The sequence below is a fragment of the Lepisosteus platostomus genome, chromosome 9, assembly GCF_059453375.1.
Source record: "Lepisosteus platostomus isolate fLepPlt1 chromosome 9, fLepPlt1.hap1, whole genome shotgun sequence".
Lineage (NCBI taxonomy): Eukaryota > Metazoa > Chordata > Actinopteri > Semionotiformes > Lepisosteidae > Lepisosteus > Lepisosteus platostomus.
This window is the reverse complement of record NC_142619.1, coordinates 23,847,961-23,864,555: the sequence shown is the minus strand read 5'-3', so window position 1 is coordinate 23,864,555 and position 16,595 is coordinate 23,847,961. Positions and strand designations below refer to the sequence as shown.

Below are 16,595 nucleotides of genomic sequence, written 5' to 3'. Positions count from 1 at the left end.
AGAAGCTTAATGGCTGGGGAAAGTGTTTCATGATAAAGTATTAATGTTAATAAAAGGCTGAGGGGAGTCTCAGGGCCCTTACAAAACCATACTGTGTTTTATATAGAATAAAAGTGGACAAAAAAAATAGAAAAATCAAATGTTATGAAAGAAGGTTCTGTTGGTTATTTTTTATTAAAACACAGCAGTGAAGTTAATCCGACATAACAGCAGGCAAGTCAACGTCTTCAGAAATCTAAGCTGTTTGAATACACGTAGGAGTTGACTTTCTGTTCAAAATAATAAGAATTCTTTAGGCTCATCGCAACAGGGCCCTGAAGATTCAAAAGTTTACCACAGCTGGTTTTGCATTTACTGTTAGTGATGTTCAATCCCACATCACCTTGCCTCTCTTCATACAGTGCACACATCATTCCGGACTGAAAAGTGTTCAATCACACAATTGAAGAAAAAGTCAATTCCAGAACAGCATTTTAACAGGCCACCTTTATAATGGCTCTGGAATACCTGGTAAACTGATTTTAAGGTGATTTCTTTCTTTTCCACTGATGTTTGAATTTAATGTTCCATGAACACAACAGCTGCAACATTTTATTCAGTAAACTTTAAAAGCAAAGTTGTAAATCTTGCATTGCATTCATAAGCTGGACTGGAGATGCAATCACCTCTACCATATGGTCAAGTGAAAAAAAAACTGGACACATTTTAAAATACCAAAATTATTCTCCTTCCTTTCCTAATAGCAGACGTCATGGAATAGTATGCTTTGAAGACTGTCAGGACACTTGATCACGGCTGTCTCCTGGGGGCACGTGGACCATCCTAAAATTCTTGGCAGAGATACAACAGAAATTAGAGATGGCTTTGTTTTAATTCCTTACTTTTATCAAAACAAACCAGTGAGGCTTTTCCTGTCATTTTCACTGTTCAACAAGATGATGTACATCTTCCAGAAGGTCTGCACATGTATGTTTTCCTAGCAGATCCCATAAACACTTTACCAGCCATTGTCCTGATCTGCATGTGTGGTTACATAATTTTCTGGTTTCCAAGATGAAAAGATTGTTATTAAATTTGACACACGCTGCTTATTTTTGTCAATTCATAACATTATCTTCTCCTTCCACATGCAGTACCATTGATTTTCTATATTCCAGATAAGGAAATTAAATTACTGTTTGAAGACTATAAAAGAGATATAAAACTCAAACGTACTGCTATGTAAAATGCATCAACATGATGTGACACTTCATTATATGAAGGACTGAATTATATCAGAATTACATTCTTATGTTGTTTAGAAATGAAGCTATAAATAAAAAAATATTTTAACAGTATGAATGATTAATAAAGTAATTTAAATTTATATACGCAGAACATAAGAGAACTTTCATAGAAAACTCAGAGCTTAAAAAGATAAATGGCACATATACTGTATAATATATACTGTACAGTGCATATATAACACTACTATATTGTATTTAATACTACTAAATTAATTATGCTAAAACAGTTCCAATTCTTAATGAGAATTAACTAGTCTCACATGCTACACATGCATCCATCCAACAAGTAAACCTAGCATTGTTTTATCATAATTCCTGCCACATACTGTACCCACTCTCACACTTATTTAGCACTGCCTACCCTGGAACCTGCAAATCATTATTAATAATGCACTGCCTGATATCTGCAAAAGAAGCATCTATTTTTAATGTATGTTTTTATTCTAAATTTTAAAGCCATGTTCATGATTATTTTCTTTTTTCATTAGTCACACCAACATAATAATAATACAATTTATTTTACATAGCACCTCTGAAAGTATCTTCTCAAAACACTTTACAGGAAAAGTTAAAAAAGTAACAAAGATAGGAGATAAGAAAATTAGCATAAAGAAACACAAGGAATTATAATTGCAGTGGAAGGTGCAAGGAGCAGACAGAGATACCAATTACAGTACATAAAAGCCTTTCTGAAAAAGAAGGTTTTGAGTCTGGATTTGAATGCACTCAGGGAAGGCGACTTTCTGATATCCTGAGAGGTAGAATTCCAGAGATTTATTGTATAATGATAGAAGACCCTGTCACCCATGGAGTGTAAGCAAGCTTGGGAGACAACAGAAGACCGGAATCAACTGTACAAAGATTGCGAGGTGGAGAGTAGGAAGATAATATGTCAGTAGGAAGATACTATGAATACTAAGCCAGCCATGCATAGCCTTAAAGGTGAGCATGAGGATTTTGAAGTAGACATGAAACCTGATAAGAAGCCAGTGCAAGGACTCCATGACAGGAGTAACGTAATCACAATCACACAACCTGGTCAGGATTCTGGCTGGTGAATTCTGGACATACTGAAGTTTGTTTAGTGTGGATTTAGATACCAAGTGAGTAGGGCATTACAGTAATCAATTCTGGAAAAGACAAATGTATTGACTAGCTTTTCAGCTACAGTCAGAGAAAACATAAGACGTAGTCTGACAATATTTCTGAGACGAAAGACAAGTCGTTTTTGCACTGCCTTTAAACAGTTGATAGGAGGTGCAGAGAAGCCTGACTTCAGTCTTGTTGCAGTTGAAATGAAGGAAATTTTGAGTCATTCGGGATTTTATGTCACAGAAGTAAATGCAATTAGAGAACAGAGAGCAGAAACATTCTGTATTTGATATTGCACTGTAGATCTTATTGCAATAGCTTAAGATAGTTTGTTATTTTGCTTTATTACACTATGGTTCTCAGTTACCTAATGAAGCTGTCATACAACAGACTGCAATTATTTTATGTACGTTTCCATTGTTGACAACATACAACATACAGGTACTGTATACAGGTATGTCAAATCTTGAAAGAAGTACGAGACAGTAAACATTTGTGGAAGATATTCAATATGCCACTCTGTGTAATACATAATACTGTATGCCCATATGTTTAAATGAACCTTTTCTCTAGATGATTCAACTCCTGTGGGGAAATAATGAAAGAGGTAAAAAGAACAAAGTCTAGTTGATGCTGAGACCTTTTATTTAAGTCAATTAGGTAATGAAAATTACTGCCTTGGAATACATTGTACATTAAAATGCATTAAGAAATGCCAAGTCCCAGATCGCTACATTCTTTGCACTTTATTTCAACACATTAATTCATCCCCATAGCATTAGACATGTATTCTGTAATCATAACTCTGTTTTCATTAGACTGCGATATTTTCCATCCATCCATTTTCGGAATGCTGCTTTTCCTGTTAAAGAGTGCAATCATTTGAAATGGGGAACATTTTGATTTCATGTCTATGCCAGCAGATGTTCTGAAGGAATAGGGGCATGATCCCAGTGTCTGTAACCTGCAGAAAACCTGTGAATAGTATGTTTTGACTTGCAGCCAGAACCTGCACCTGTGTTTTCCTTTACAAGATGTAAGATAAATGAACTTCTGCATTAAATAAATGGTTTGAAATGTATAATAAAGTGGATACTTTTAATTTCATTTTCCTGTCACATGGAATCCTGCAGAATTTCATAGGTGATTATTTGAAAGCTACAATTGATTTTCAATATACTGTATATACATTATATTATACATAATAATTAAATGTTTTGCACTTTGTACACTTTTGTTTTGTACTTTTATAAAGTGAGTGGAATGAATAAGTTGGGTAACAACATTCAAGACATTTTGATCAGTCTCTGTTAGTTAATAATCAGACTGAAGATTGTCACCTGGAGATTATGCATCAATACACAAGAAGAACTATTTACAGAATTGAAACATTGACATAAAGGGGTCACATTCACTATTCTTTAATTTTTACTTACATTTCAGTTTTTACATTTATTGTTAATTTGGCGATTGTTATTCATGGCTACTGACAGTTACTGTGGGTTATTTCATTACATAAGTTACATTTCATGTGTCTGCATGGATGGAAGAGGTCTGAATTAAACATATGGCTTTTATTTGAATGAGTGAGATAAGATAAATTTGTGTTTAGTATTTGAATCAGGCTTGGCCCCCACAGACAATCAGTACATGAGTCTAGATGCATAGAGATATGTTCTGGCAATGATTATTCCAACAATAAAAAGAGTTTATTTTTTTGCATTTCCTTAGATTACAGTATTTCGCCATTGTACTGTCCATTGGTTTTATACATACTGTAGATACCGACCACTTTTTAGGATGTAATATAAGTGTATATTCCCAAAGATAGTCAAGTATAATTTTTTTAAAATAAAGTAATTAAATATTTACTTCTGAATGGGCTGGGCTGTATCTGTCCTACAATATCAGTAAGAAGTTAATGAAATCCCACTTCCTTTAATAGAATCCTTTCAGTAGTTGCTCTGCTGTCTTTTCCCAAATCTACTTTACATACAGTACATTTTGCAACAGAGCATTCTGTTGCTAATTCTAAGACTATGGAATGTGCTGTCTAGGTCAATAAGAGACTCTGGGTCCGTGGGTGTGCTTAAAATAAGACTCAAAGCACCAGTGCTGTACTGTGACAGTTTTGAAAGCAATTATTGGACTCCTGCTGCAATTTTACTGTAATGTATTTTTTCTGTCTCTGTGACTCTGTCACATAGCCTCATGAAAGCCACTATGTAAAATGGCTAAACTGGGAAATGTATAGTAGAGCAACATGTCATGTCTCCTCACCTGGGTTCTGTGTTGTCTTTTATCTCTCGTTGGATGAATAGTTTAGACTGGTATTTATCTTTGTCTCTGTAACTTATCGGTAAGGTAGTTCACATTTTTTGTAAATTCTTTTAACAGCACCTTAACTTAAAAGTCAACTTAGAGAAAGCTTTATTACCCAGACATTTCAAAAGAAGACATACATACTGTACAGCAGTGCACATTGTCGAATCCTGTGGAATCATGGATGCATTCCAAAAAAATACATTTTTTCTAAATGAAAATGTATTTAAGAACATAGAAAACTTTGCAAACGAGGAGACCATTCACCCTTTTTTACTCATTTGGTAGTCTAACAGCTAATACATTTTTATCCAGCCATTTCTTAAGTGAATTTCTTAATATTTCCTATTCTCCACCCTATAAAAAATGATTTTTAGTTTCCAACTATGTCCCATTTACAGTATGTAATTAAATATCACAATATTGGGTGTTCAAGACTTAAGATACTTAGATCTGTTAAACTGTTTGTATATGCCCTGAGTTCAAGAATCATTCTTCTTGTTATGCTTTGAACACTTTCTAAGTCTGAAAGAATGTTACATGGTATAGTGACCACAGTGTGTTAAGAAATTAACACTATATTCTAAGCAAAGTCCTAGTAATGAATTTAGTGTATTAAGCACAACTTCCCTGAATTTAAATTCTGCACTTTGTGCTTCTGAAATGACAATTGATCTACATATTTTTTTCTAATTCACCTTGCAACTTTCTTTAATTCATCTTGCAGCTATAATTTGCAAACCTTTCCGTAAGACTGAGTTGTTTATATCTTCCTACAAAGCCCCCCATTTTATTAATTGGTGTTACATCAGATATTTTCCAGATTGTCATTCTGACCCAAACCTCTGCTGTAAAAATGTACAATTAAATCTGTTTCACAATGCTATTTGAACATACAGTACGTCTACAGTAAGTAACAAAAGCAACAGTTTGAAGTTATTTTTAATTTGTACTTGCATCTTGTTTATTTTATCTCGTCAATCATAATGATTTATGAAGGAAACAAAAAAAAATCCAGACTTCCTGGAAATATACTGTAGTTACTTTCCTGAAAGAAAAGCCTGAAAGTGTTTTAATTCAGTAAAAAAGACCTTTGATGAAGTCTATTGTATGACTTTAAAAACTTATATCATGTTTCATATGTGTTTTAGTATGGGCTAATATGAATCAATATTGAATATTCTTTAATGGCAATATATAGTAAATACTTCCTGTACCATCACTTTTTTGTTTTCAGAGCAATGGGTCAGCAGAGGGCGACATTTAACTGGGACTGGGAAGCTTCCTACCATGCAATTAACAAGAAAAAAAAAGATAATTAATTTGACTACAACATCTTGGGGTTTTAGCCTTCCACATACTGGGGCTATGATGTATGGGTGGAGTATTAACAACTGAGCCAAGATGCCACTTCTAAGAGCAGAAGCAACACAAATAAATCAGGCTTGATGAAATTAAGCACTTCAAGATGTTTTGAAATTCGTGTAAAACAAACACATCTAAGAAAATAGCCAAAGCGCTCCTTCCTTTGTCATTTCCTGTTGTTTTGTCCCAGCGGTTTTTACACACACAATTGCAATGTGTCCTCGTGGGTACTCAAGGCAATAAACAAACACTACAGTTTCCTGACTTTGCATCTCATCGGAAAAGAACACAGTAAAAGGATGGTCTTGAATATATTCATGGGACTAAAATAGATTGCTTTGATGGGAAACATGATATTGTCCTAAATCCTCATTTGAAACATGCAACTGGCAAGCAGACGTGAATGGAAAAACTGTAGAGGGAAACAAGGGAAAATTAAGCCTTCGTAGCCTTAAAAATTTTAACTTTTCACACACTTTGTTACCTTGTAAAAAGTTTCCATTTTAGAAGCCAAATAATGACAGCATTTTGGCCTTCTATCTACATGCAACTGCTGAGTTATGACCCAAAAAACAAATTTCATTTGAATAGTTATTTTTATTTACGCACTCTCGCTGTTAGTCTGGATTACAGCCTAGCAACCGATTATTAAACCCGTTCATCTTTATAATTTGGCTTCTCCAGCACACACATAGTTTGTTGGGTAATAGACATATTAGAAACAGCTTTAAAAAAAAAAGTTTTATCACAAAACAGGAAAAAAAGATAAGATTTTTTAAATCACGTGACTACGTTTATCTAATGCTAGGAGCCAGAAGCAGCTGTATTTTATATACTGTATGTTTAAATGAGTGAAAGGACAGGATTAGTAGAGAGGGAGATACAGTTTGGGGACAGAAGCAGTTGTGTCCGCTTAGCCAGGCTCCATTTTAGCCTCCCTACCCCTGAGGATTGCAGGAAAAATCCCTAGTTAGTCACATTTGTTTATTATAATGGTTGGTTGCATTTCACTACTGCAAGCTGTACCCATGGTATGTAACCAATCAGGGTAACCCCCCTGAGAGACTGAAAGTGTGTCAGATACATTAAAAAACACATATGCATGAACTCTGCTGACACACACACACACACACACACACACACACACCTTAATTCTAATAATGACAGTGTGTCATCTTGGTTTTCCACATTTTAAATGGTTTGCCTTGGTCTTTCGGATGCCCACTAGGATATTAGCTCCCTTTCACATTGCTCCCCACTCAGGGGCTCCTTTTCACTTGATTCTACCCAAGAGTTACTGCTTCTTTTCTTTAAATTCTGTCCTGGCAATTCTTACTCTTCACTGCTCAATAGGTTTTAAAATCATAAGCGTGCTGTAGTCCTCCTCCTTTGACATGTTTTATATCACTCTGCTCTAACAATGATAGAAACATACCATTATTTTTGTGCACTCTACCATTTGTAGTACCTATTTTTGAGTATTATACCATATGTTTTTATATGGCAATGTTTTATCTTGTTGCTTGTGTCCTGCCCAGGGACTACAGATGTAAGTTAACTTGTTAGCTAACTCTGGTGCACCTTAAGAGCTACTGTATGCACTGTCCCTATTCAATAAACTAAACACTATTCACTAACACAACCAGCTACTGTAATGTTCCATTAGACTAATTACACATCACCCAAAAGCAGTCTTCACTAAAATTAATCACTTTAAGCACCAGAGACTTCATTAATACTCTCCCCAACTAAACTGGTTTAAGAGAAGGGTCTGTGACCAAACATAGGCAGCAGCCAGTCTGTCTTCTAAATCATATCACACGATCACAGGTGAAGCCACACTGCTACCTGGCCAAGCCCCACACCTCTAGGTGTGAACACTTCCACTCAGGTCTATTTTAACTGGTGATTCTCATTACTCAACAGTACACTTCAGCCCTACTGAACCTGCCAAAGTTACTCAGCCCCCCTTTCTAGCACTTGTGACACCTTTATGTACAGCCAAAGCTATGTCTCGAGCTTCTGTAGCATGCAGAGTCTCAGAGGCCTGTAAACCAGCCTGATTCATTGCCATTAAGAACTCCCATTCACACTCCTTTCTTCAAGATTGGAGCCTTGACAAAAACAAAAATGCCTTTCTTCCTAACTTCTCTTATAAGCTTCTTAATGAGACCAGAGGCGTGGCTAATTCCACACAGAGCCTATCGTGACAGCCACTTGCCTTCACATGGAAAATCACTTCCCTCTGAGTACTAATTACTCATTCAGACCAGCTGTGCCTCAGAATTCAAGTTTTCACACTACTTGACCTGAGATTGGAATCAAGATGTTGGCCTTTTCACAAGACCACCTCTCACTACCTCACATTCTGTTACAGTTACATTAATATTCTGCAAGGGGAATGAATGTTAATGACACTGATAAAGAGAAAACAAAACTTCAACTGTTACCAACAAGAAATCTTAATAAGGCATATGTTGCTTTAAAATTAAGTAGACAGGCATAAACAAATGTCATGGATATGATCTTTAAATCTAGAAATCTCTCCAAAATACTTGAAATAATATAGGATTCATTAAAGAAGAATCTGTTGAAAACCAAGTCTAAAATGTAAAAACATAGCTAAATACAATTATGGATCCCACTATGACTATTCAAATCAAATGAATTATGAGATATAAAACAAATTTAAATTTAGGATGTGTTGTGTTGTGTCTCATCTGTCAACACTCTTGGGTTTTGTGGTAAAGTCAACTGTTATTGCATGTCTTCAGCTTGTTTGACTCATTAATATCATTACATGGTAGTTTGTGTAAAATGTTACTGGCACGTACAGTAGGAGCTTTCACGCATTAAACATATTCTCAGAGTCCCAGCACGGCCGCGTCTCACAAAAATTCCTTACCCAGACACTACAGGTATAGCTAGTTGAAAAGGGTTCTGTAAGGTCACTGCATATCAAAGAGCTCCTCTAACCCCTTAAGCACTAAACTAAACCAACAGAGAATAGGAATTAGGCTTTGAAAATATATTTTTAATAACTGGCTAGAGCGCTTTACTGTGAAAAACTGAAAAATGTGATGGAACTGAAAAATGACTTTCAGTTGCGATCTGTTTATAATAAACTTTAATTCTTTAAACACACACTTTTTAAAAATCACAAGCCACATAAATGTGATTACTTTATAGAAAATATTAAGTATTCTAAGATACTTAATTGAGGATTTAGCTGAAAGTGGCTAATCTTACTAAGTTTTCAAAAAATAACTTTTAACCCATTTAGTTGTACAGATTTCCTATGGATTTTTTTATGTTTAATTTGATGTTTCACATTTTAATGGAGGAGTTGGATTTGTAATTTTGAGGTTTTAAGTCAATTGCCTTAAAAAACTGATTGTAAACATACAGTATATCGGCAAATGTGAAAATAGGGCTTTAAACACAACATTTTTTGCCTTGTGAATGTGTTTTAGAAACAAAGAACTGGGTTTAAAATACAGAGGGACACATTATCTTCATTATGTACTGCCAAATCCCAGAAAACAGGATGCTATACAGTATCTTGGAAAAGCTATTAAGAAAGTCATAGTTTCTGGCATCAGCTTTTCACAAAAACTCTTGAATACTATTTGATGTCTTCCATCTGAAAATAATCACTGGCCATCATGTATTCATTGTCAGTATTCAAACATGATAAAAAAGTGCTTTGTGTTACATAGAAAGATGAATGGAGCATTTTTTACATGTGAATGCCATCGAAGATTACATCAATCAGTCAAATGAACTCAATGATCAATTTATTGTCATATAAACAAATCATTTTAGATTTACTCTATAAAAAATGATGTGTGAATAATGCTCTAACTGCAAATGTTTCTCTACATGTGTACTGTATGTCCCCAGTGACCATCTTTCACTTCTAACTGCCCATCCCCACCTGTCATCCCTCCTCTAGAGGGCGCTCCGACCCTTTCGTGTTTTAGTTTCATTAACACGTACACCTGTCCCTGGATTCACCTTTATTTAAACCCGGTGCTCTGGAAGCTAGGGGCTCTGCATTGGAAGACGGACACCCAGAGGCCCACCTAGCATCAAGTCACCCTATAGCTTAAATGCATAGGCTTCCAATCGGCGTCCTGACCAAGCTGAGTCTGGTGCTCGGAGTTTAATTTCCTTGTTCCATGTCCCTGTTCCTGTTTTTAATTGTTCTGTCTTGGATGGATTCCCTGGTTTGCGATTTTGGACTGCGCCCCAGATTTCCTCCATTGGACTGTTCCCTGTACTTGTTTTCCTGCGCTCCCCCCTTGCACCTGATCACTGTTGGCACCACCCCCTGTTTGCCATCCTTTCCTAACTGTGTTTTCCCCGCAGCCCTTTTCCAGTCACTTCCAGATCATACAGTCTGCACAAGGTCCTAAACTGACTACTACATTTCCTTTCCACACCCATAAATATTCCTACCCTGGAATCTGACCAATCCTTGCACCCCAACCCCTTTTGCATTTGTTTTCTTTCAGATGGCCTTTCTCATTTTTTCCTGGGACTCGTCATCCTCCCATCCTTTTCAACTACAGTACATGTAGCAACCTGCAATCAGCATTATCCAACCCCATCCCTTTGGACACTCTTCTACTCAAAGACGTTAAGCAGCTATTCATGACTGGTTTAATCTCTGACACCCCGTTGTAATAACACTGTAATAACTGATTCAGTATTGTCATATGAAGATTTTTTTGGAAAAAGCATCTTATCATCAACTTCACAGCTCTCCATAATTCCTCACTGCCAACATTAATAGCTAAATCCCTAGTTCAGATGCACTACTCAACTGTCGACCATACTATTAATCAGATCTGCTTTACATTTAAGGCAATACTTTATTATAGCAACAAACAATTTCAATGTACTGCAGGTACTATAGTTGAGATCTTCACTATTACATACCCAGAGTTTCTTTAAGGGCTTTCTAATTTCACATTTTCCAAAGTAGTTATTTAAATTTATTTTTGACACATTCAAATATTCATTTAACATTCTATACATATCAAAGAAAATATCCTTAAAAGTGAAATCCAAGATAACATTTTAAGAAAATTAGGATAAATTAATGCATTCATGTCTACTTATTTACTGAATAATGTAATATACCCATTATAGTATTACAAGAAATGCATAACTCTAACCTGTACTATTAAGACAACCAAAGAAAAAAATACAAAATGAGTAACAACTTCTTTTTAAAAAAAAACAGGATCAAGTAAATGAAAATGAATATAACAGTTTGCTAACACCAGTAAAAGGGGATATTTGAAAGGCCAAGAGAGGAATAGAAATTAATTCTGTAATGGAAGCAAAAATATATAATAAAACCAATCTGTATTACAAAAGCACTGTAACGTAAGAAAATGTCTCTAGCATAATAATGAAAAATATCTAAGCACTCAAATGGAAATAAATGATGCATTAAATGAATATTTCACTCAGGTATTTAGCAGAGAAAAAAGTCAATAATGTGCTTAAGATGTAGTTCATAAGAATATAAGAAAGGATAATAATGAGATCCAAGTATCTCTTTCAGCTGTTTCTTGAATGAAGCCAAAGTATCAGCTTTAGCCTCATGGTGTGGTAGCTTGTAATATACTCCCACATCATTTTGGGTAGAGAAGTGCCTCCTATCTCCTTTTTTAAATGCACTTCTCTGTAGGTTCCACTTGTGTTCTCGGGTCCTTGTTTCACTATTCATTTTGAAGAAGTACTCTGGATTTGACTTTTTAATGCTTTTGAGAATTTTAAATACTTATATTATGTATCCTTGTAGTCTTCTTTTTTCAAGACTAATAAAGTTCAGTTCTTTCAGCCTGTCAGTGGATATTCCTTGAAGTCCTGGTATGCTTCTGGTTGTTCTTCTCTGGAATGTTTCCATAACAACAATATAATTTTTTGTAACATGTTGACCAAACTTCTCATTCTTTTCACTATGTTGCCTAACGTTCTGTTTGCCTTTTGTACTGCTCCCACACATTGTCTGGAAGATGTAAGCAATATGTAAACAGGATCATAGACATCCAAGTGTTTTTAATAAGTAGTGTCCTCTACCTCAGGTACCAAAAAAAAAACTATTGACATAAAACAGGAAATGCTGAGGAAATCACCTATGAAAAGATTCTGGTGATTTAGTCATATTTTGCATGACTAAAAGAATATGACAAACTGGAGACTGGAAGCACAATAATGTAAATTCCTGTGTTGTGAGAATGAGAGTCTCTTAAATGTGCTAAAATGTCTCTCCATTTCTTTATTGTTTAACCTTAACTATGAGCTAATAGAACCGAAAGTCTGCATCTGGATTCTTCAATATAAGAAAATATAAGAAAATTGAGTGCTTTCTCCTATTAAAGGCCTGAACTCAAACTATTCTAATTAACACAGGTCATCCTGGAGTCGTGATCAGGCTTTTATTTTCTTTCAGTATCAGAGAAAGTCCTGTCAAGGTCCCTTTTATCTGTTTAAAAGTATCTTCTAACTGATTTGGTTCAAACTAAGACTAAAGAGACAAACTGGTTTAGTGTTCATTCTCCATATGTTCTGTTCACATTCAGGTTAAGAAACAAAGTCCTTAGGGTGCAAGGCACTTTCCAACAAGTGTATTCTCTTCATTTTTTTCAAGCAGTAATCCTGTTTTTCACAGTTCATCACAGTTACACAAAAAATAAGAGTCTAATAATAGTCATCACTGAAACATGAATTCAAATCTCAATATGTATTGAAATTTAAGAGTAGAAAATCAGATTTGTTTTTCTTATATGTAATGAATATTATGAAATACAAGGCATAGATTTAATTTAGCCTGATGTCAGTTGGACCTTTTAAATACAGTCTCAGTCTGTTAGAGGACAAATTAATACCTGGTATTTCTAACCTCAAAAAAGTCTCATACATTCATATAGATCTATTCATTGGATGAGTCCAATGCATTCTGTGTGCATTTAAAATAAGATAAATTTCTTTATTGGTCCTTTATCAAAAGCAGTAAAATAGACATACAGTATGGGGTTCATATTAAAAACATGTCAGGTTTCACATTTCATTGTACATTCTGGACAGCGTTTCATTAAACAATTTTGCAACTGAGTAACCTTATGTTTCATCTTATCATTTCTTTCATTAGTGTTTTGTATCTTTACCTGATTGGAATATGAAAATTTTCCATCTGCTTTCCAGATAGATCGAATTATTATACTTATGCTTACAAATAAGCTAAATTTATGTTTTGAAGGTGACACCAAGCTTCTAAAAAACATTGATACATTTTACCATTTGTATGTATCTGTTCTTTTTCTCTCACTAATTTGAAACAATATCACGTGTAGCAAATGAAAACTATCCATACAGGTAAGAAAAAAACATTCAGTAATTTGAGTGTTTTGCACATTTTCTAGAATTTCTATGACAGTTTTTTTTTATTTCACATAATTGCTGAATTACAAGAAGCATCAGGGTCTTTCACATCCATAATTATAATTGCACTCACAATATATATTTTTTGTAAACTAAAAAAGTACAGCCTGTGATTGCTTTATGGTTGGTCAAGTAATATCTCTATTCTTTAGGATGGTTCCTAAGTGGTTGACTGACTCCTAATGCTTATATACTCAGTAAATATATGTTAAAGTGACTTAATATACTGTACGTTTTTACACGTTTTGTTTTCTGGTGGAGATTGTGTCTTTTTAATGTGTGGATTTTAAGTTTCATAAGGTTTTTATAGCTGTTGTAACATGCTCAAACAAATATTCCAAGTTAAAAATCACCAAATATCTAGAACACTGTAAGATGACAAAGAGAGTACCAGGTGCCATGAATTTCTCTAAAGTCAGACTCAAAGAATAATGTTTGTTATTACTACTAATACTGCTTATCATACACTTTCCTAATAAGCTTTATTTTCAAAGTGTCTTATGGGAACAGTGTTGCATTGGGATGTCTTCTTTTTAGTCTTAGCCATATAAGATGAAGTGAGAGCAGCACAGGAGGTGAATATCACTAACAAAGCTATGTCTGTTGTTTGCAATCTTAATGCCAGGCAGTCTGTTGACCCATTTTTGAGGACAAGCCAGTAGAAATTGGAATATCAAAGCCATTTGCTTTCAGGCACTTTTGAGTGTAAACAATGCCAATTGGGCCAGATGGCTTTAAGTTTAGCTGAGGATATGTGCCACAGAAAGGAGAGCTTAGCTGTAACAAAGCAATATTTCCACAAGAGAACATAACAAAGGTGGTGAATGAACTTTCAAAGAAAATTCTGAAAGGAAACAGTCAAAAACCACAGAGTCTGGGGCATGCTCTTGACTCCAACAGTTGATGAGGGATGTGGATACAGACATTCCAAATGTTTGACAGACTTTTAGTGATCACAGAGGAAGGATACTGATTCAACCACACAAAAAATGCTGTTACAGTACATAGCTTGATTATGTAAATTATTTTGAGTGGGTTTATGCCTTAGTTCAAAAGGACAGAACATGGACTATAATAACTGATTTTGTCATTCGTGGGAAGTATGCTTCTACTCCAGCAATATTAAATCCTACTAACTTTTCTTTTCTGGTTTCAGAGATAAAAGTAAATCAGAAATTTACGTAAACCACAAATTTCCTGCAAAATGTCTGAGTTAAAAAACAAAGGAAAATAAACAGGTATTTTTTTAAAGCAGTGCTCAAAGAATCCCCAGATTTTAACGATCTGTCAAATAAAAGGTTCACTTTGTATATTAAATCAGCATACACGTTGTGACTTTAACATTGTTTACACAGGCCATAATCCTCATAGACTAAAAGGAGATACTAAAATCCAATGTGTACACTAGTTTTCTTTTTGCAGGCATTTAAAGTAATATTGTTAAAAAATAACAATAGAGTGAGACAAAAATATGTGACTATTAACCGATAATAAAGAATAATCTTTACTTATTCAACAAGGCATGCATTCCAGATGAACAGGAAAGAGAGGTGGCATACACTACCAATAAGAAACGTAATTATGCAAAATTGAAGGCTGATTTTAGAGAATAAAAATAATCTTATCTGATTATTTTATTAAGTTAAAATGTAATTATGGTTTTGTGTATTTCAACCATATCTGAGGTCTCCCAAGCTACAGTAGTTAGCAAATGTAGGTGTTTTTCTTGTTGTTTTTACCTTTTAGCTAGACAAATCTGATCTCACTACCTTGTTTGGAGTTAACCTTGACCTTGTTTTTGAATGTTGGATAATTGTGCAGGTGTTAGCACTGAGGCAGGAAATGCAAATCATTTGCACTTTATGGATGACAAGATACTTACCTCTTGGCCTGATTTAGTTAAATGAAATACTGTGGTGTTATCAGAGTGTCACATGCTGAGAGTCTGTTTATTTTACATAAAATAACATATTAAGCAAAAAGAAAGCCTCAGGATTCCACTGAAATTGACAACCTATGTTTTTCCTTGTTGCACTTCATAATAAACGTTCTTGAAGTATATATTCAATGGAACAAGTAAAGGTTTATTCCATGCTGAAATGGGAAGAAAAGAAACACGATGTTTTCAGCTGTGGAGCCTTCTTTGGGTGTGATGGCTTAATTTCTCATACATTTAAGAATGATGTTTTGTGCCCCTATTCCATCAATCCATTTTCTAACCACATTTTGCAATAAAGGCTTGTGGGGGAGGCGGTACCTGTCCTGGTAAGCAACTGGTGCAAGGTTTTGTGAACTCTGGATGGGATGCCAGCCCATTGCAGGGCACATACTGTACAAACACTCAAACTGGGGCCAATTTTCCCAGAAGCCTGTTACCCTATCTGTATGTCTTTGGACAGGGGGAGGAAACTGGAGCACCCAGAGGAAATCCATGTGAACACGGGGAAGAACAAAAAAACTCTGGACAGGCAGCATCGCAAGAATTGAAACCAGGGCCCTGACATTGCAAGTCAGCAACGCTCACAACTGTGCCACCATGCTGCCACTCTGCTCATCTTCAGCCATTTATATTTACTGAAAAAACATTATTATTGCAATATTCCAATTTCGATTACCAATCCAAAGACAGATAATGAAGGAAGTTTAATGACCCGATCATGTATGATATAGATCGTAATTTTTATCTTCTCATTCAATCTTTCATTATTTACTTCTGAATCATCATGGTTAAATCGTTAAACAAAACAACAATTTTCACCTTATAACATTCTTCAAACCCAAACTAAGGAAAACTAAGCTTTTTATACATTTTCTATGTCTATAAGTCGGTTATTTAAAGATGACATTCCAAAAATTTGAATTGTTATTGGGTTTAAAACTAAACCCCAAATAGACTTAATTTATTCATTTTTACCATTTAACAAACATATTGAATATTTACTATGTTCTGGTGTTTTTTATAATACTATTTAGAATGTTGGAAGTCCATTTATCATTTTTACATACAGTACTGTTATTTTTATATATTAATACAAAATGGATCATAAGAATTAAACTATAGGAAAATGGATG

The 16,595-nt window shown here is 34.7% G+C and overlaps 1 protein-coding gene across 1 annotated transcript in view; it reads left to right on the top strand.

Annotated features, from left to right (window-relative positions):
- Positions 1-16,336, top strand: part of mettl25 (methyltransferase like 25) — a 64,685-nt gene extending 48,349 nt beyond the window's left edge. The window contains exon 12 of the mRNA XM_088647221.1: positions 15,923-16,336. Coding sequence (XP_088503347.1) covers positions 15,923-16,024 — 102 coding nt within the window. The 3' untranslated portion in view covers positions 16,025-16,336. The remainder of the gene's footprint in view (positions 1-15,922) is intronic.
- Positions 16,337-16,595: the final 259 nt, after the last annotated feature.